The 20,540-nt window shown below is 36.3% G+C and overlaps 1 protein-coding gene across 3 annotated transcripts in view; it reads right to left on the bottom strand.

Annotated features, from left to right (window-relative positions):
* The window catches only part of KIF2A (kinesin family member 2A), a 79,302-nt gene that overhangs the window by 30,415 nt on the left and 28,347 nt on the right, over window positions 1-20,540 (bottom strand). For 2 of the 3 annotated variants that reach the window (XM_064272391.1, XM_064272378.1), the window contains exons 2-7: window positions 13,885-13,979; window positions 12,598-12,717; window positions 11,019-11,073; window positions 7,299-7,421; window positions 6,621-6,721; window positions 259-354 (exon numbers count right to left, since the gene is read on the bottom strand). In XM_064272391.1, coding sequence (XP_064128461.1) covers window positions 259-354; window positions 6,621-6,721; window positions 7,299-7,421; window positions 11,019-11,073; window positions 12,598-12,717; window positions 13,885-13,979 — 590 coding nt within the window. The remainder of the gene's footprint in view (window positions 1-258; window positions 355-6,620; window positions 6,722-7,298; window positions 7,422-11,018; window positions 11,074-12,597; window positions 12,718-13,884; window positions 13,980-20,540) is intronic. The other variant, XM_064272388.1, reaches the window with a different exon arrangement.

The raw sequence follows: 20,540 nt of genomic DNA, 5'->3' as shown, positions 1-20,540 counted from the left end.
GCTTGCTTTGAAAAGGACATCTCTGTGGAGAGCATGTCTGACATATCAAATAGTGGGAGATAAGAATAAACATGGATGATTTCTTGATTTTCTTCTTAAAATGTGAGGAATACACACCCATAAGGAGAGGAAGAAAATACACAACTAAATATGCTAAGAGTTTAGTGGGTATCAAACTTTTATATATACCTAAAATAAAGGTTTTTACTTGCAATATAAAAAATTCTAGAGCAATGGTTTACAAAAAAAGAATCTCACAGGATCTGCTGTCGTTAACGGTCTGTAATCCAAACTTCCTCTAAAGTCTCTGATCATGCACATAATTTCGTAATTTGGGTTTGTAGCATCAACATCCTATAAAAAGACAAAGAGAGTTTATCATTTATGGTATGATAATGCTATATGCTGCATTTATTTTTACATAGTTTGAAAATTAAAACTAATGTTGTTAGGTGCTGTCGAGTCAATTTTGACTCAAAGGGACCCTATGAGAACTTCCCATAGGGTTTTCTAGGCTGTAATCTTTACGATAAAGGAGACCTGGTAGTGCAGTGGTTAAGCACTCAGCTACGATGCAAAAGGTTGGTGGTTCGAACCCACCAGGTGCCCTGTGAGAAAAAGATATGGCAGTTGGCTTCCATAAAGATTACAGCCTTGGAAACCCAATGGAGCAGTTCTACTCTGTCCTGTAAGGTTGCTATGAGTTGGAATCGACTTGACAACAATGGGTTTGGTTTTGGTTTTTAATTTTATGAAAGCAGATTGCCAGGTTTTTCTCCTGCAGAGCTGCTGGTTGGGTTCGAAATGCCAGTCTTTCAACTAGCAGCCGAGCGCTTAAAAGCATTTGCATCACCAAACGAACAAAGAAACCAGACCTGTTGCCATCGAGTCAATTGCAACTTATAATAACCGTATAGGACCGGGTAGAACTGCCCCACAGTTTCCAAGGAGCAGCTAGTAGATTCAAACTGCCAACCTTTTGGGTAGCAGCCCATCTCTTAACCACTGTGCCACCAGGGCTCCTTAATTAATCGGATAGGTGTGTCATTTGTCACACCCAAGCCCAAATTTAAACTGAAGATGTACTAACTATAATTTAGTTTCTACGTTCAGATTTAATAACATGCTCACGAGTCACTTTCATTTTAAAAACACAATTCTGTTTGTCTACCTGTATTTTGCTAACTCCAAACCAAAGGCTCATTAAAGCCATATTTCATCTATTTCAAAAATTCATTAGTTATACGTAAACCTTAATCATCCCAGAAAAGAGAGCAAGATAGGAACAGTATTCATCTAAACCATCAACAAAGGACTCTAAAAAAACTTAAATTTTAGAAAAACTTATTTAATCAGATTCGGCTTCCAATTTTTTAATCCTTAATTCTTAAATGAAAATTTTCTTAATCCTGAAACTTAATCTAGTATTTTAACAAAGTAGAAAAATGGATTCATTTATGTTTATCTCCTTTTTCTGACCCTCTAAAAAGAGCTAATGTATGGCAACACAAGCCCCAATTGATAAAACATAGAACTTAAAAGAATAAAAAGCCAAGATCATCTTTAAAACTCAAAATTATTAAACGCTGATTGAAACTTACTGTTTTGCTTCAAAACTAAGAAAATTCAAGTTAATATACAAATGGCAATATTCAATAGCCTCTCCTAGTCATGAGTAAGAAATTAATGACTATTATAAGTCAACTTTTTCATACATCATATTGAGATTCGCTTCAAATGTAACCAAATTTCAAAACCGTTACTGAGACTTTCAATCAACCTTCTTCAATTAACCAACTGTGTCAACTGATAAGCAGAACGTGAAGTGAGAAAGAAATCACAAAATGTGTAAGAACATATGAAGTACCCACAGCAAACACCAGGTGGCATCTGTGCTATATATCAGAGGACATCTACTCTGTGTATAACTTATTTCAAAATCCATATGGTCATTCTCAGGTCGCTTTCAGATATAATAAGATTAATTCAGGGTGAATATTTATACTGGTTCCACAAGTCTGCAACATAACACCTCAACCGGTAGTTTAACACGATAAAAAGCATTTGAACATATTCCTAAATAAGGACACAATCTTGACGGTTTTATTAAGAGAAACAAGTTCTGAGAATAGATACCATCCAAGCACAATGGAGGAGGTATATATATAATTACAAAGCTTCTAATATGTGAAAATCTGTAGAGGGATAAGGAACCAGTCTTCTATGTAATTTCACCATTGCTATTAAATGGCTTTGCTACCATCTGAAGGGAATGTTGGAGGGGTACAATAGAGATCCATTTTTCACATCTAAACATGCCTACCATTGCCATCAGCTCAACTGAAAACCTCAGACAGAAAAAGAAAATTGCAATCATAAAAGCAGCAGAGATGATTACTGAGCTAGCTTATGTTTAGCTAAGTTTTCACTGAGCACCTGCTATGAATCACTGGGTTGGACACCAAGGATACTACAGAAAATGAGATCAGCATGTGCCCTGATAAAGTCCAGTCAAGAGTAGGGGAAGAAAAGTTAACACTTAGAAGTAAACACGCTGTGATACAGAAACACCTAATGCAGGCCAAGAGAGCCAGGGAAGGAGATAACATCTCAGCTAAACAGGAGACAGACAGGCAAAGAAGCAAAAAGGAACAAGTAGGGAGGTAAGGGAGAAGTTACACTTCAGGCAGAGGCTTGGAAGCGTGGCTGGAGCATAAACTAAAGTGGGAGAGGCAGAAAGCAATTAAGCCTAGAGAGCTAATATAGCTATATCACACAAGGCCTTCTATGACATGCTAAGGACTTAGATACTCCTGACTCTGGTACTATTCATAACTACAGTAAAGTACCTCAGAAGGATACTCATCTAATTTACCTACTTAGAATGTAAGACTAATATAAAGAAGTATTCTAATCATTACATAAAATATAACTGATAGATGGTGTCATGAATTTATCTTTATTACATTGTGCCTTATGAATATTTTAAAATTTAGGTAAAAATGAATACTATACAAAATGTGATTGATAAATAGTCTTAGAATAAGGTGTCAGCTCAAGCAAGAAATACTGTGACTGGTTGAGCTGAGGACAGGGATCTTGCCTGATTTGCCTTTTACCACAGGGCTAGTACTCAGTAAATGTTTGCTGAGATCTCCTCAGCATATAATAGACTGAAGAAGGTGGTGCCAGCTCAGGAAAAAGACACATTAATCCGATCTCAAGAACGGAACTCTTAAAGACTACCCAGGGTCCCTATAGCCCAATTCAGTGGTTCTTAAATTGAGTTATGTATCCTTTTGAGAATCAGTTCAAAGCAAAGTCTTCGCCAGAGAAGAAGGTGAACTCACAAACACAAAATTTTACATACCATGTTAGAGGATATAAAGACTTCAGAGTAACAGCTGGCCTATGTTATACGACAATGTCCCCTTGTAACGAAGCTTTTGTCACGTAGCTCCTTTGTAAAGAAACTATCCAAATACATGAATGTTTATATTAATTCAACTACATATCTATAACTAAATTAACTTTTGTGAAATTAACTCTGGTCAGAACACAAAAACAAAGAAAACTTATGCCCTGTCCACAAAGTATTCTATGTTAGTACTGCTAACTCCAATCAAAGAGAAAATATTTTTTAAAAAAAGATATGAAATTAACCATATCACGCTCCTACTAAGGAGCCAGGTAAAAACCACATAGTAGGCTATCTTTTGTAAACCCTGGTAGTGTAGTGGTTAAGAACTATGGCTGCTAACCAAAAGGTCGGCAGTTCAAATCCACCAGCCGCTCCTTGGAAATCCTATAGGGCAGTTCTACTCTGTCTTATAGGGTTGCTATGAGTTGGAATCGACTCAATGGCAACGGGTACGGTACAGGTAGACTATCTTTTAATATTAAGAGTATTATACAGCACAAAATTTTGCTGAAGTTCATTCAAAAGCAGCTGTAGCAGTATATCAACAGGGAACTGCCAGAAATTCAAGCTGGATTTAGAAGAGGATGTGGAACCAGGGATATCACTGCTGATGTCAGATGGATCCTGGCTGAAAGAAGAGAATACAAGAAAGATGTTTATCTGTGTTTTACTGACTATGCTAAGGCATTCAACTGTGTGGATCATAACAAATTATGGATAACATTGCCGAGAATAAGGAAGTCCGGAACACTTAATTGTGCTCATGAGGAATCTATACAAAGATCAAGAGGCAGCTTCGAACAGAACAAGGGGATACTGCATGGTTTAAAGTCAGCAAAGGTGTGCATCAGGGTTGTATCCTTTCACCATACCTATTCAATCTGTATGCTGAGCAAATGATCCAAGAAGCTGGACTGTATGAAGAGCAAGGCATCAGGGCTGGAGGAAGACTCATTAACAGCCTTTGATATGCAGATGACACAACCTTGCTTGCTGAAAGTGAAGAGAACTTGAAGCCCTTACTAATGAAGATCAAAGACCACAGCCTTCAGTATAGATTATGCCTCAACATAAACAAAACAAAAATCCTCACAACTGGACCAATAAGCCACATTATGATAAACGGAGAAAAGATTGAGGTTGTCAAGGATTTCATTTTACTTGGATCCACAATCAACACCCGTGGAAGCAGCGATCAAGAAATCAAAAGATGCACTGCACCAGGAAAACTGGCTGCAAAGAACCTCTTTAAAGTGTTGAAAAGCAAAGATGTCACCGTGAAGACTAAGGTGCACCTGACCCAAGCTAGGGTGCTTTCAATTGCTTCATATGCATGTGAAAGTTAGACAATGAATAAGGAAGACCAAAGAATTGATGTCTTTGAATTGTGGTGTTGGTGAAGAATACTGAATATACCATGGACTGCCAAAAGAAAAAACAAATCTGCCTTGGAAGAAGTACAACCAGAATGGTCCTTAGAAGCAAGGATGGCAAGACTACGTCTCACATACTTTGAACCAGTTATCAGGAGGGATCAGTTCCTGGAGAAAGACATCGTGCTTGGTGAAGTAGAGGGTCAGCAAAAAAGAGGAAGACCCTGAACGAGACGGACTGACACAGTGGGTTCAACTATGGGCTCAAGCACAGCAGCAATTGTGAGGATGGCACAGGACCAGGCAGTGTTTCGTTCTGCTGTGCATAGGGTCACTATGGGTCGAAACTGCCTTGACAGCACCTAAGAATAACAACATACAGCACATATTTTATTATAAAATGTAACCTCCATTATGCTATAGTTGGGGTATGTGTTGTTAAACAGGATTTCCTGTGCTCAAACTAGAATCTTTCTAACATCTCAGATTTTAATTTAACACTGGTTTTCTGCTTTTGAAGGGAACCTAAATGAAAGCTAATTTTTTTTTTTTTTAAAGGAACCTCAAAATCTCCAAGCCTGAAGTAACGCGACAAAGGCAGTATTAATACATCTAACTAATATGACTATCGGACAGAACTACTGAGATGTTAACAAGTAATTCACTAACCGAAAGGGTTTTATATGTAATTTTCATTTAGGATATAAATAAAAACTTCAGCATTTACTGAGTGCTTTCTGTGCCAGCCACCATACTACATACTTGCCCTCATACAGGTTATAGCTTATTCTAACCATATATTATATATTTTCTTTTCCTTGGTTCTCTTCAATTTGTTCCAAAGAGAAAAAATTGGCTATAATAATCTCAGTTTTCCTGGGCAAGGAAAAGGAAGGTACCAATGTGAGAAGATTAGGAAGAATGAATGAAATGTACGTTATTTATACTCTTATGTTTATACACGACAATTGTATTTTATGATCAGGATTTTATCCACCTGGAAATAGATGAGCCTAAAACATAGATGATGATTAAAAAAAAAAATCCATGATAATTAAAATTTAGGTAGTTTTATCTTGAATCACTTTAGTGTCATCTTTAAGAATGGCCACTTTACTATGAAGCAAAACTCAGGAATTACACAGAGACATGATGGTATACAGAAATCCTTTATAACATAAATAACTTTCACCCCATAAAAAGGTGTTTTTGAAAAAATATTAAGATGAACTGAACAAAATTACATATAAAAAGCTTTCTTGTTTTATAAACAACAGTTAAATATAGCTTTTCTGTGTAATAATGAAATAATCACCTATAAGGTAATTAATAATACGAGGGACAACCTCATGAGTAAGCAAACATTCAATATTTAGTATAAACACTAAGAATTTCTCCCCTTCACTGTGACATGCTGAACTTATTAACAATGGAAAAACAGTAATGAAATTAAAGTACGATCATGTACCTTAACAGAATATTTTTCTAACTGTATTTTTAGATCATTTTTAAAATTAAATGTCTATTATTCTTGAATGTTATAATATTTGCATTAAAATTCTGTAATACAATGGTTTATTATTCAAAATGGAATAAACGGGGCTACCCATACACACTAAAACGTGAAAAGTACATATAATAAAAATCTGTTACGGTAACTTATTTTCACAAGAGTTCGTATTAGTCTTCAATATCTAATTTAAGGAACCATTATTAAAACTTTTAAATGAATGCCTCAACTTTTTCTTCCCAAGTCAATCAATTTCACCAACGTAGTCTAATCTTCACTTGGTGCGTAAACAAAATATATGTTTTATGTTACAAACCTGGGCTCTCTTTTCTCGAAGTTCTTGCTGTTGTAATCTCCTTTTCTCTCGTTTTTCTTGTAATTTCTCTACTTCTTTCACACAATTAGATTTTCTACGTGCTGAAAGAAAAACATATGAGCTGTAGAAGTAGTTTTCTTTTTTAGGGTGCTATACAAAAATTGTATGTATAATTTCACCATACACACACACAAAAAAGTACATAGTGACAAAGCATGCCTACAGCAACTATGTGAACTTTACTTATGAGCTGTTTTAACAAAACTAAGAACAGGACAATATACAAATAAAGAGCCAATAAAAATGACTCAAACATATTGATTGATACATGTCATCTCTTGGTTTAGAATCATAAAAATTGGAAAGGATCAAGAAACACATGAATTTCTTCTGTTACATTTGATAAATTATCATCTGGGCAAATTTTTAAATTCAAAGTAGCTGAAATACTGTTGTAATTTTACATTCAAACAAAAACGCCTTTCTTCAACAAATACAATTAAAAACTCAACAGACTAAACAGAAAAAGAAAAAAATTAAATTTTCCACAGTGATAAAGTGACATCTGCAGTCAAGCTGGTAATTAGACTGTTTACCATTTGGGAACTCAAAAGGATGACCAAGAGAGAATACATGTATGCCTAGAATGACTGAATCCTTGATACATGATTTACATACAAGGGGGTCCAAATTCCTTTTTTGCAGCTTGAACTGGAGATATATCTGAAACACTACCATTCTGTTGCACAGATGAAGACTGCTCAGGAAGCTGACTAGGCCGTGCACGTGCAGAACCAACCACTGTAAGTGAAAAAAATTTAAGTCAGAACAGAAAATTAGTAAAGGTGAACCATGGTAAAAAGGACTAAGATACCTCAAAAACACTGATACTTAAAAGCCATACTAGTGAACTGCCAACTTTTCAATTTATATAGGTGTCAGCAGAACATATAACAATCAATTCTGTTTAATAAACTGACATAAGCTAAAAGGTTTTCAACATAACACATTATCTACTTTGGTTTTACCAGTGTAATTTTAGCTTCAAAAACTCAATCTAAATAATTTACACAAAAAACAAAGCCAAGCTTGATTTTTAAAATTTTATTGTGGTAAAAATACATGTAACAAAACATATACAATATCTCAGTAATTTCTACACGTACAATTCAGCAACAATGATTCTTCAAGTTGTACATCCATTCTTGCTATCCTTTTCCAAATCATTGCACCACCAGCAACATAAACTCAATGCCTACTAAACAAAAACTCTCCCCTTCCCCCTATTTCCCACCCCTGGTAACCACTAATACTCTTTGGTTTCTACATATTTCATATAATTAAGATCATACGCTATTTGTCCTTTTGCACCTGACTTATTTCATTCAGCATGTTTTCAAGGTTCATCTACAACATAGTGCCATGCACCAGGGCTTCATTCCTCTTCATGGCTGCGTAATTACTCCACTGTGTGTACGGACATCACATTTTGTTTATCCATTCATCTGCTGATGGACATTTCAGTTATTTCTATCTTTTGACTATTGTGAAAAGTGCTGCAATAACACTGGTATACAGATTTCTCTTTGCACTCTTGCCTTCACCACTTCTGTGTATATACTCAGGATTGGGATTGCTGGGTCATATGGTAGTTACATATAGTCAACATTTTGAGGAATCACCAAACTCTTTCCACAATGGCTATACCATTTTACATCCCCATCAGCAATGAATGTGAGTTCCAGTTTCTCTACAACTTTGCTCACACCTGCTATTTTCCTTTTACATATATATTTTTGATCACTGCCATTCTTATGAGGGTTAGGCAGTATCTCATTATAGTATTGATATGCATCTCCCTAATGGTTTTCATACAGAAATCCTGGTGGCATAATTGTTAAGAGCCATGGCTGCTAACTAAAAGGTCGGCAGTTCAAATCCACCAGGTGTTCCCTGGAAACCCAATGGGGTAGTTCCACTCTGGCCTTTAGGGTCCCTATGAGTCAATAGGTTTTATGAGTCAGAATCTACTTGATGGCAATGGGTTTTTTTTTTTTTTTTTTTTTAATGGCTAATGGAAGCCCTGGTGGTGCAGTGGTTAAGAGCTCGGCTGTTAACCTAAACAGCAGTTTGAATCCACCAGCTGCTCCTTGGAAACCCTATGGGGCAGTTCTACTGCGTCCTATAGTCTGACTAAGAATCGGACTTGCCTTGATGGCAACGGGCTGAATGGCTAATGACACACTGGTGTGCTTGCTGAACATCTGAATAACCTCTCTGGTAAAATGCCTGTTCAAATCCTTTGTCCATTTTTGGTCTGGGTTGTCTTTTTGTTAAGTTGTAGAAGGTTTTTTTTTTCCTTTTAAAACATATTTTGGATATTAGACCCTTATCTGATATATGGTTCCTGAAAATGTTTTCCCAACCTGTAAGTTCTCTTTTTGCTGTTGTGATAACGTCCTTTGACAAACAAAAGCATTTAAATTTATGAAGTCCCACGGATCTATTTTGTCTTTTGTTGCTTGTGCTTTTGTTGTTATATTTGATAATCCATCATTAAAAACTAGGCACAGAAGCCACATCCCTATATTTTCTTCTAAGTATTTTATTGTTTTATTTTTCACATTTAGGTTCCCGATTCATTCTGAGTTGGTTTTCGTTATATGGTGTGAGGCATGGACTCTAATTCATTCTTCGACTTGCAGAAATTCCATTTTCCCAGCATCATTTATTGAAGAAACTCTTCCTTCCCCATTGAATGGACACAGCACCCCCATTGAAAATCTGGTAACCACAGATGTATGAATTTATTTCTGAACTCTGAATACTATTCATTTGGTCTATATGTCTGTTATTATACCAATACCAGGCTATTTAAATTACTGTGACTTAATGGTACGCTTTGAAATCAGGAAATGTTAATCCTCCTCCTTTACTCTTCAAGGCTGTTTCAGCTGATCAGGGTCCCTTGCCCTTTCATATAGACTTGAGGATTGGCTTTTTCACTCCTGCAAAGAAGGTTGCTAGAATTTTGATTAGGACTGCACTGAACTAACAGATTGCTTTGGGTAGTACTGACATCTTAACTGTATTAAGCCTTCCAATCCACAAAGACAGAATGTCCTTCAATTTATTTAGATCATCTTTAATTTCTTTTAGTAATGTTTTATGGTTTTCTGTGTACACCTTCCTGGTTAAATTTATTCCAAGGAAGCTTATTCTTTTTAGATGCTATTGTAAATGGTAATGTTTTGTTAATTTCCTTTTCCACTTGCTCACTGCTCATGTATGGAAACCCTACTGATTTTTGTGCATGCATCCTGACACCTTGCTGAATTCAATTATTAGTTCTAATAGCTTTCTTGTGGATCCTTTGGGGTTTTTATGTATCAGATCGTGTTATCTGCGAAAAGGGATAGTTTTACTTTCTCATTCCTAATTTGTATACTTTTTTTCCCCTAGCCTAATTGCTCTGGCTAGCCAAGCTTGATCTTTTAATAAACATTATTAAAATATACATGTGTGTATAAAATATAAATTTAAATGCATTCACATTTTTAAAACCTCATACAATACAGAAGTGCAGAAACTAAAAACCTGAAAGCGGTTCAGCCCTCCCTGTATTCTAAATCCCACTCTTTGTTCCTCTAATAGGTTAATCTTCTGCAGAGAATTTCCCAATATAGATGCTTTAAAAGTGGAAAAACGAACATAAAGGTACAAAGAAATACAAATGTTCAAAGGCTTAAAGAAGAGTATTTAAAGTAAGGAATTTTCCCTTTACTTCCAATCTGGAATATATACTATATATACTACCTATGTTCCTATACCTATAATACCTATGTGCCCCTCATGCCCCACCATCTAATCATACAAACACTGTTATTAGAAAGAAGTCTGAACTGCTGAATAGAAGAAAAGGAATTAATTATGTTTGGTTGAAAATTTATAGAAGAACTGAACTGCAGTTAACTGCAATTGATACCTGTTCAACTTTAGTTCAACTTCAGAGTTACCCATGGCCCTTTTTGGAAGCTTGCTGGCCAGAAAATTGTTTAATAATATCACGATGATTAAATCAACCCTTGTGAAATCAATTAACTGACACTTGTCCTGCTCCTTTCTTCCTCACAATACTCTCCTCAAATCTGCAAATTACTGGGTAGATGGAAGATGGATCAAAAATTGTATTATTTCATAGAGTTTCATATTCATCACACACATTTTTAAATCTTTTTTTATTAATGACATTACTCTATCAAGGAAACCAAAGAGGTACCAATCTTCAAATTAGCCAAGTTTAAAAAATTAACATTAAGAATAACATTTACTTTTGATTTAACTTGTCACAGCCATACTAAGAAGTCAATAGACAAAATTAATAGAATTTTACTTTACCTCTATTGTCTCTTGGAGGGGGGTCATTCTTAATAGAAGCCACAGTCCGCCGATTCTATAAAAGAAAAAATGTTCATTACATTTTCTTTCTATATACATACATCATATATCAGCTTCATTTAACTAAAGTAGGCAGACATACGATATATAAAACTAAATGGACAAAAATTATAAATAACCTACTGAAGAATTACTACTAATGCTGTCATTATTCTAGCTCCTTTATATAAGAGATATTTTTTCCTCTCTATCCCCTCCCCTCCAAAAATATTTAGGAATCAACATGAGCCAGGCACTGCACTACACACTTTATTTGTATTAATTCATTTAATTTTCACAACCTATGAGGACATTATTACAATTATTCCTGTTCCACCGATGAGAAAAGTGAAGTAAAGAGAGGTTAAGCAACTTCCCCAAGGTCAGGCATTCTCACTATAGTGTGTGCTTTTAATCACCATGCTATCCAGCCAAAAGTACATAATAAATTTCATCTCTGAAAGGCAGGGGCTAATTAATAAAATATTAGTTTTAGACAGTTTAGAGCTCATGGCTAAACAGAAATATCAAAATATTATGAAATGCTCATGGCCACGTTACCCTAAAAATGTTTCATTGGCGTTTCAAAGACTTGGACACTATATAGATTAGGACAGCAAATTCTCAGTCCTATTATTTATTTACCCAGATTTTACTTCTTCACCTGAAAAAAAGATACCAATTAATGCAGTGATTCTCAACTCTGAATGTACATTCAAATCAGATAGGTACTATTAAAAGGATATTGATGCTAGGGCCTCCCCTTAGAGAAAATAAAATTGAATCTGGTGGTAGGGCCTCAGAATCAGTATTTTTAAAAACTCCCCAGGTGATTCTAATTCACAGCAAAGGTTGTTAATGATATCCTAAGCAGGATAAACTATGAAGATCCTCCCAGGCTTTTGAAGATGACTACAAAAAATTCATTTATAAGTGGTAACTCTAAAGGAGTCCTGGTGGTGCAGCGATCACCAGTTGGTTGCTAACCAAAAGGTTAGTGGTTCAAACCCACCAGCTGCTCTACGGGAGAAAGCTGTCACAGTCTGCTTCCATAAAGATTATAGCCTAGGAAACCCTATAGGACAGTTCTATTCCATCCTACAGGGTGGCTTTGAGTTGGAACTGACTCAATGGCATATAACACAATAACAATGACCACTAAGGAGCCCTGGTGGTGCAACCATTAAGCACTTGGCTGCAAACCAAAAGCTTGGTGGTTCAAACCCACTCAGTGGGCCCATGGAAGAAAGAGCTGGAGATCTGCTTCTGTAAAGATTACAGACAAGAAATCCCTGTGGGGCAGTTCTACTCTGTTACATGGGGTCACTATGAGTTGGAATAGTCTCGGTGGCACCCAACCACAATAACTAATGACCTCTAAGCAGCCAATGTCAATACGCTTAACATAAACTGAAAGTTAAGCCTTACGTTCACATGCCTGGTTTACAAAGCAGAAAATTTTGTTGATACGGCTCACAGCCTAACAATTTTAAACCAGACAACATGCACATACACCCTATTCTGAATTTTCATCACTAACCTTTACAATTTTGTTTATTTTGGCTGAGGACGCTGGAGGTGGTGGTGTTTCTGGACTAGGTTCAATTTCTTCATCAGGTACAAGGTCAGGGTTAAGTGAAAAGATGCTCTCCAGGTCAATCTGTTTAAAAAACACAAATACACACATATTTTGAGAGTTTATTTTGACAATTAACCCCTTAATTTTCAAATAAATGTCAGCCTCATTACTGGACCAATAAGCAACATCATGATAAACAGGGGAAAAGACTGAAATTGTCAAGGATTTCATTCTACTTGAATCCAGAAACAACATCCATGGAAGCAGCAGTCAAGAAATCAAAAGACATACTGCACTGGGCAAGCTGCTGCAAAAAGACCTCTTTTAAGTGTTGAAAAGCAAAGACGTCACGTTGAAGACTAAGGTGTGCCTGACCCAAGCCAGGTGTTTTCAATTTCCTCATATGCATTCGAAACCTTGACAATGAATAAGGAAAACCAAAGAAGAACTGATGTCTTTGAATTGCGGTGTTGGTAAAGAATATCGAATATACCATGGATTGTCAGAAGAACGAACAAATCTGTCTTGGAAGAAGGACAAACAAAATGTTTCTTAGAAGCAAGGACGGCAAGGCTATGTCTCACATACTTTGGACATGTCATCAGGAGGGATCAGTCCCTAGAGAAGGGCATCATGCTTGGTTATACAGAAGGTCAGTGAAAAACAGGAAGACCCTCAACAAGATGGATTGACACAGTGGCTGCAACAATGGCCTCAAGCATAGCAACAACTGTGAGGATGGCGCAGAACTGGGTAGTGTTTCACTCTGTTGTACACAGGGTCACTATCAGTCAGAACCAACTCAAGGGCACCTAACAACAACAATGATGATGGTACTGTCTTGCAAACTGGATTATCTAGAATTATAATCTACACACATTTAAAGAATTTATCTTAAAATGGCATTTCTGTGTGAATCTTGATCCCGTGAATTGCTAACAATAAAATGATCAACAGAACCACGTAATTAACTACCACAGCAACTTTTAAATTTTATGAACTGGATTAAAAGAGTAGTACATCTTCATATACCAATATTTGCATAATATAATTAACAGGACTGACACATCCAATCACGTAAGATATATAGGAAAAATATCTTTTTTTGAGTGAAAATTATCACCATTTAAATAGTTTTCAGAGAATTATAAAGAATATATGGACTATATAAAAATGATATACTTTTCTGTTTTGTTTACATATTCAGAATCTTGATTGCAGGACTAGAAATTAAGCCAGTAATCATACCTCTTTGCCTTTTGTATCTCCATTTTCTATCCATTCAACAGTTACGCTTTCATTATCTTCATTTAAAGATGTTACCATTGCTTGATGTATTCGGCCTAAGTGAGAATAAAATTTAATACATTTAAAAAATGTCACAAACGTGGGATTCCTAAACACTGTTATATACAATTTTATAACCTTAAGTTTTTTTTAGAAAACAAATGATACTACCTTTCTCACAAGGGAGCTCCAAAGACTCAGGATTAGGGAATGAACTTTGTCTATACATCAATTTGCTACTCACCAAAACCATGAATTCAAGAAATTGGATGAGACAGAAAGTTTATTTTCAGCATATATGATAAATGGTCACAACTGAAGCCCCTATTTAAATACCTTTAGTCGTATGGAGATAGAGTTAGGCGTGCAAGAGGTTTATTAGGGGGTAATGCCTGTGGAAGATAAAGGGGGGAGGAAACAGGGACTGGGCATGGAAAACTTTCAGATCATGATACAGATCTGAAGCCTGTTAAAGAAAGGGGATAGGAAACAGGATGGCGCAGAGAAAACCTCAGACCCTGATATAGATCTGACAGTCTCAGCTAACCTGGTAGGGCTCCGAGCAAAGACTGCCCATTAGGAATCCTGTACGGAGTCAGAGCGGACAGGCCCTCATAACTCTGCCATGCTCAGTCACCGGGTGATGGTTTCCCAGGAAGCACAAGGCCTCAGCTCAAATGCTAAGGGTCCAAAAGGTACTAACGGAGGCTGTCAGCTCACCGTGCTCATTGTGGTGCAGGCCTTGTTACCATCACATCCTGGCAGGAGCTACCCTTGTTCCATCAAGCCTCATATCACCATCTTCACAACATGCGTGGCGAAGCTGAGATCCAGCAGCCACATTCACCCTCAATTCTCCTGGCAGTCTCATAACAGTAATACCCACTAGTGGGGACAAGAAGTTTACCACAAACAAAGGTTTTGGGCAAAGTGAAATGTTTTGATATAAGATACCGGTATGACTTCATCAATAGGAAGTGACCACAAGGAAGATGTATTTGAACACCAGATCACCAAAAAGGATAATTCCAAGCAGGAAATGTCACAAATGAATGACATGAATATTAAAATGTCATAAAGAATAACTTGAAGCAGCCACCCATGCTTCACTCCCTCTCTCTGCCTCTGGCCACTTGAAGCTAGAGAAAATCAAGGAGCTGACACCCAGCATCAATAGTCAACACTGGCACCTCTGCAACTTCAACTACTAATGCAGACAGTCACCCCAAAAGTCTTAAACCACAAGCTGAAAGAGTCAAAAGCAGTGATCAGCTCCAGAGGTTGGGCAGGGAAAGACTGGGAAAACTGGCTTATCTCTACCATAACCCAGTTTACTCGTTCAACAAGAAATGAATATGAAATTTCAGTAACTAAGAAATGAAAAAAGACTGAAGCAGAACAAAATCTTAAGTGCTTATTTTTTGCCAGTTGATCAGATAACTAGAAGTATCTGCAGTACTTGCATGGGTTTTTATTATTTTTACCTAGAGATGTCTCTAATAAAAGCTTTTTCTTAAGCTTCACTTTTCTCAATATACCTTTAAAAGTTTTTTTTTTTTAATGTATTTCATATCTGGTTCAATTGAGATAACAAGTACCTCATTTTCTATTGTAATAAAAATTTACCACTTAATTTTTTCAAAAGTCAAATAGCAAGTATCTGTTAATAAAGACATTAAACAATAAAAGAACAGGTATATGTGAGCTCTCTTAAAGGAAAAAAATCACTGATTTGGTGACAAGATATAGAAATAGCAGGAAAGTTTCAAGCCTGGATGGTGGTACTAGGGGCAGAACAACGATCCTTTATCCTAAGTTTCAGTTGTTAATAGGGATCAAAGAATGGATGGTAATTAAGACTACCAGAGATACAACATTATAGCTCAGAGAAACCAGGATTGGAAATCTCTTCCTTAGAACCTGGGAAAATCTTCCCACATGGCCTTCCAAACAAATACCATCCTATTTTTCTGGTTCATTTAGAGAAAATTCTTATGCTCCATATTCATTAATTTACTGTCCTTTAACTCTCTTTGATTCCCCATCTACTTTATTGTGAATTATATAATTTATACTGAAGAATGTATAATACATACCTCCTCATTTTAAAACAGTAGAGTATATCCACCACCCAGGTTAAAAAAGTGCCTTTGAAACCCCACACATATCCCTCCTAGGAGTCCTGGTGGTGTAGTGATTAAGAGCTTCAGCTGCTAACCAAAAGGTTGGCAACAGGAATCTACCAGTCACTCCTTGGAAACCCTATCGGGCAGTTCTATTCTGTCCTGTAAGTTCGTTGAGTTGAAATTGACTTGACAGCAACAAGTTTTTAATTGTATCCCCTTCTCTTTTCCCTTCCTCACTCTGAGAAGTAACCACTATCTTGATTTTTAAGATAATCGTACCTGGCTTTTTGTTATAGTTTTACCACCTGTGAATGCAATATAAAAGATCTGCACGGTTTTCCTATTTTTAAGATTATATATATATATATATATATATGGATTAACACTACTTTAAGTCTTTTTTCTTTCATTCAATGCTGTATTTCTGAGATTCATTTATGTTGTATATAATTGTAGTTTACTCATTTTTACAGTGTTATTTCATTACATGACTGTGCCAAAATTTTTTTTTTCTATTCCATTGTTGGTGGACATCTGAGTTGTTTTTTAAGTTTTTGCTATTAGGAACAATGGTACCATGGGCATTCTTACTCATGGGAACTAGTACAAACGTGCAAGCATTTCCCTAGGATATAAACTTAAGAAATAACAGAATAACAGAGTATGCACATATAAAACTTTTCTAGTGAATGCCACCACGTTTCTTATAGTAGCTGTACCTGTAATGATTTGTAATCTCACTAGCAACTGCTTCGTATCTATAATAATACTTAGTATTTGTCAGATTTAATAGTGTCATATTGTGGTTCCAATTTCTCTGATTTCATGAGGTTGCCTGTTAGCCATTCAGGTTTTTTCTTCCGTAAAATATTTTTTGAGTGCCTTTTTCTTACTGCTTTTCCATAGGAATCTCTCTATGTCTTGGTAATATAGCTTCTGTCATATGGGTTGCATATATTTTCATCTTTCACATTCTTGACGAAGTCCTTTAAGGAGCCTTGGTGGTGCAAGAGTTAAGTGCTCAGCTACTAACAGAAAGGTCGGTATTTTGAACCCTCTAGCCCTACTGAGTTGGAATCGACTTGACGGCAATGGGTTTGGTTTAGCCCTACTCTGCAGGAGGAAAAATCTGTTGATCTGCTCTCATAAAGCTAACAGCCTAGGAAACCCTATGAGGCAGTACTGCTCTATACCGTAAGGATGCAATGAGTGGGAATCGGCTTGACAGCTCAGAACAACAACATGGAGCCTCTTGATAAATTTAAGTTCTTAATTTTAATGTGGTTCTCTGGGTGGCGCAAACAATGTTTGACTACTAGCCAAAAGATCAGTGGTTCGAACTCGCCCAGCAGTGCCTTAGAAGACAGACCTGGCGATCTGTTTCCAAAAGTCAAGACCAAAAAACAAACCTGTTGCTGTCAAGTCGATCCTACAGGCAGAGTAGAACTGCCCCACAGGGTCTGAGGTAATCATTAGGGAAGCTGGCTGCTGTATCTTTCTCCCATGGAGCAGCTGGTGGGTTGGAGCCACTGATCTTTCAGTTAGCAGCTAAGGGCTTAACCATTGTACCATCAGGGTCCCTTCCAAAAAAGTCACAGCCTTGAACAACTTATGGAGCAGTTCTACTCTGCACACATGGGATCACCATAAGATGGAATTGACTCCATGGCAACTAAGAACAACAACACAATTTCCATTTTTTTCCATATAGAAAATAAAGTGTTCCAGTACCATTTCCTGAAAGCCCTTCTTTCCTCTATTTAGCTACCTGTCATATTTCAAGCCTTATGCCTGGGTCTATTTCTTTCTCCCTGAACCAAAACTACATCATCTTAATTATTACTATAGCTTGCAATTAGTCTTGCCATTTGGTAGAATAAACCTTCTCGCCTTACTGTTCTTTAAGTTTCTTTAATTTTCTTGGCCTTTTGCACGTCTGTATAAATTTTAGAATTAGCTTGTCAAATTAACCAAACATCAAATAAACAAATGATAACAAAATACTACCTGTATGGAGTCTGAAAAGAATTGCACTTTTTTTTTTTTTTCCAAAATACCATTGTTCAAGGGTGATATTGGCTAGTTTTCCTTTATCATATTAGCCTTATTAGATTTTGGTATCATGGTTATATTAGCCTTATAAAATGACTTGTAGTGGAGTTTCCCCTTTCCATACTCTGGAGTAATTAATATCACATTAGAATTATTTGAACCTTGAATGTTTGGTAGGCACTTGTTAAAACCACCTTGGCTTGGGTTTTTATTTTGAGAAAATTTAATTCCCTTATTAATTATAAGATTATTATAGTTTTCTACTCCTGTTTTGATAATCATATTTTTCCAGGAATTTTTTAATAAAATTTTTCACATTTCTGGCATAAAGTTGTTCATAATATCCAATTATTATCCATTTAATACCTGTGGCATCTGTACTGATACCCATTTTTTCCAAATTTTTTTGTAACTTTTTTTTCCTTGATCAATCTCACCTGAAATGTGTCCATTTTATTTGTGTTTTCCCAAGAACAAACATCTGGTTTTATTGAGCCGCTTTACTACATGTTCTTAAGTGCTTAACTGTTCTTGGTAGTTGTCAAGATGATTCTGACTCATGATGACCACATGTGTTAGAGTAGTACTGCTGTATAGGGTCTTCTTGGCTATTATCTTAACAACAGTAGATGGCCAGGCCTATTCTTCAGCGACAGAGATTGAGTGGATTCTACAGATTACGTGGATTCGGCCGCCAACCTTTAGTTCAATAAACCATTTGTGCCACCTAGGGACCTTAAGTACCTAATTACTGCCCTTATTATTTCTTCCCATGAACTTTGTATATATTTTTCAGTATTTCCCTAAAGTCTTAAGGTGAGTATTTAGCTCATTCATTGTTATTCTTTTTTCCTTATTCCTAAACAGTTATGGCTATGTGTTTCCCTCTAAGAACTGCCTTAGCAGCATCCTAGAAATTTTTATATATAGCATTTTTGTTTTTGCCCAGTTCCAACTATCTTATAATTTTCCTTATGATTCCTTCTTTGACTCATGAGTTACCTAGAATTGTTACTCAGATTCCAAACACATGTGGGCTTTCTGAATATCCTGTTAACAATTTCTAAAGGTGAGATACCTGACTAACCAGAATAAAGACAGCTACAAATAATTAATGACTTTCCTAGTGCATGGGGCCCTGGTGGCACAGTGGTTGAGCATTTGACTGCTAACTAAAAGCCTGGCAGTTCAAATCCACCAGCTGCTCCCTGGAAACCCTATAGGGCAGTTCTACCCTAACCTATAGAGTCACTATGAGTCAGAATCAACTCGATGGCAATGGGTTTGGTTTTTTTTGGGGGGGTTCTTTTTTTAATGCAGAGTAGCTGAGTATCACTCTGTATTTCTTTCCTAATTTTGCTGTGGTGAAAGAACATATTCTGCTTGATACTAATGCTCTGGAATGTGTTAAAATTTGTGTAACGGACCATTAAATGATCAATTTTTATAAACGTTACATGTGTTTGAAAAAAATATGAGTTTTGAAATTGTCAGATTCAGTATTCAATTTTTAATAGAATAAGCTTTTTAACTGGGTTAAGTTCTTGCTTTTTCTGCTTGTTTTATCAATTATTGTGAAAGGTATTTAAAAATCTTCCTTATAATTACGGATTTGCTTATTTCTATTTATAGATCAATTTTTGCTTTACTGAAAAGTGCATTCAAAATTAAAATCGATATATTCTCTTGGTGAACTGAAACTTTTATTATTATCAGTGACCCCCTCCATTTCTACTAAGTTTGTTTGCCTTGAAGTTTACATGGTCTGATATTAACATAGTTATACCAGCTAGGATATCAAGGATGGCAAGACTTTGTCTCATGTACTTTGGACATGTTATTAGGAGGCACCAGTCCTTGGAGAAGAACATCATGCTTGGTATGGTAGAGGGTCAGCAAAAAAGAGGAAGGCCCTCAAAGAGATGGATTGACACAGTGGCTGCAACAATAGGCTCAAACACAGCAACAATTATGAAGATGGCAGAGGACTGGGCAGTGTTTCATTCTGTTGGACAAAGGGATGCTATAAGTCAGAACCACCTCGATGTCATCTAACAATAACACACCAGCTTTCTTACTGTTAGTATCTTTCTGATAAATCTTTTCACATCCTTTCATTTTTTACTCTTCTAGATCATTTTATTTCAGGTTTCTTTTATAAACAGTATACACAGCTAGATTAGTAAAAGTTCTTTGGCTTAACTGGCATTTTAAGCCCATTTACATGTGGTGCAGTGGTTAAGAGTTCGGCTGCTAACCAAAAGGTCTGCAGTTCAAAGCTACCAGCCGTTCCTTGGAAACCCTATGGGGCAGTTCTACCCTGTCCTATAGGGTTGTTACGAGTTGGAATTCACTTGATGGCAATGGGTTTGGCTTTTTAAAGACATTTATTGGTAATATTGTGCTTTCTAGTTGATCTGCCTTTTTTACGTATCTTTT

This window comes from Loxodonta africana, chromosome 2 (assembly GCF_030014295.1).
Source record: "Loxodonta africana isolate mLoxAfr1 chromosome 2, mLoxAfr1.hap2, whole genome shotgun sequence".
Classification (NCBI taxonomy): Eukaryota; Metazoa; Chordata; class Mammalia; order Proboscidea; family Elephantidae; genus Loxodonta; species Loxodonta africana.
The sequence above is the reverse complement of the archived record's forward strand: the minus strand, read 5'-3'. Positions and strand labels throughout refer to the sequence as shown.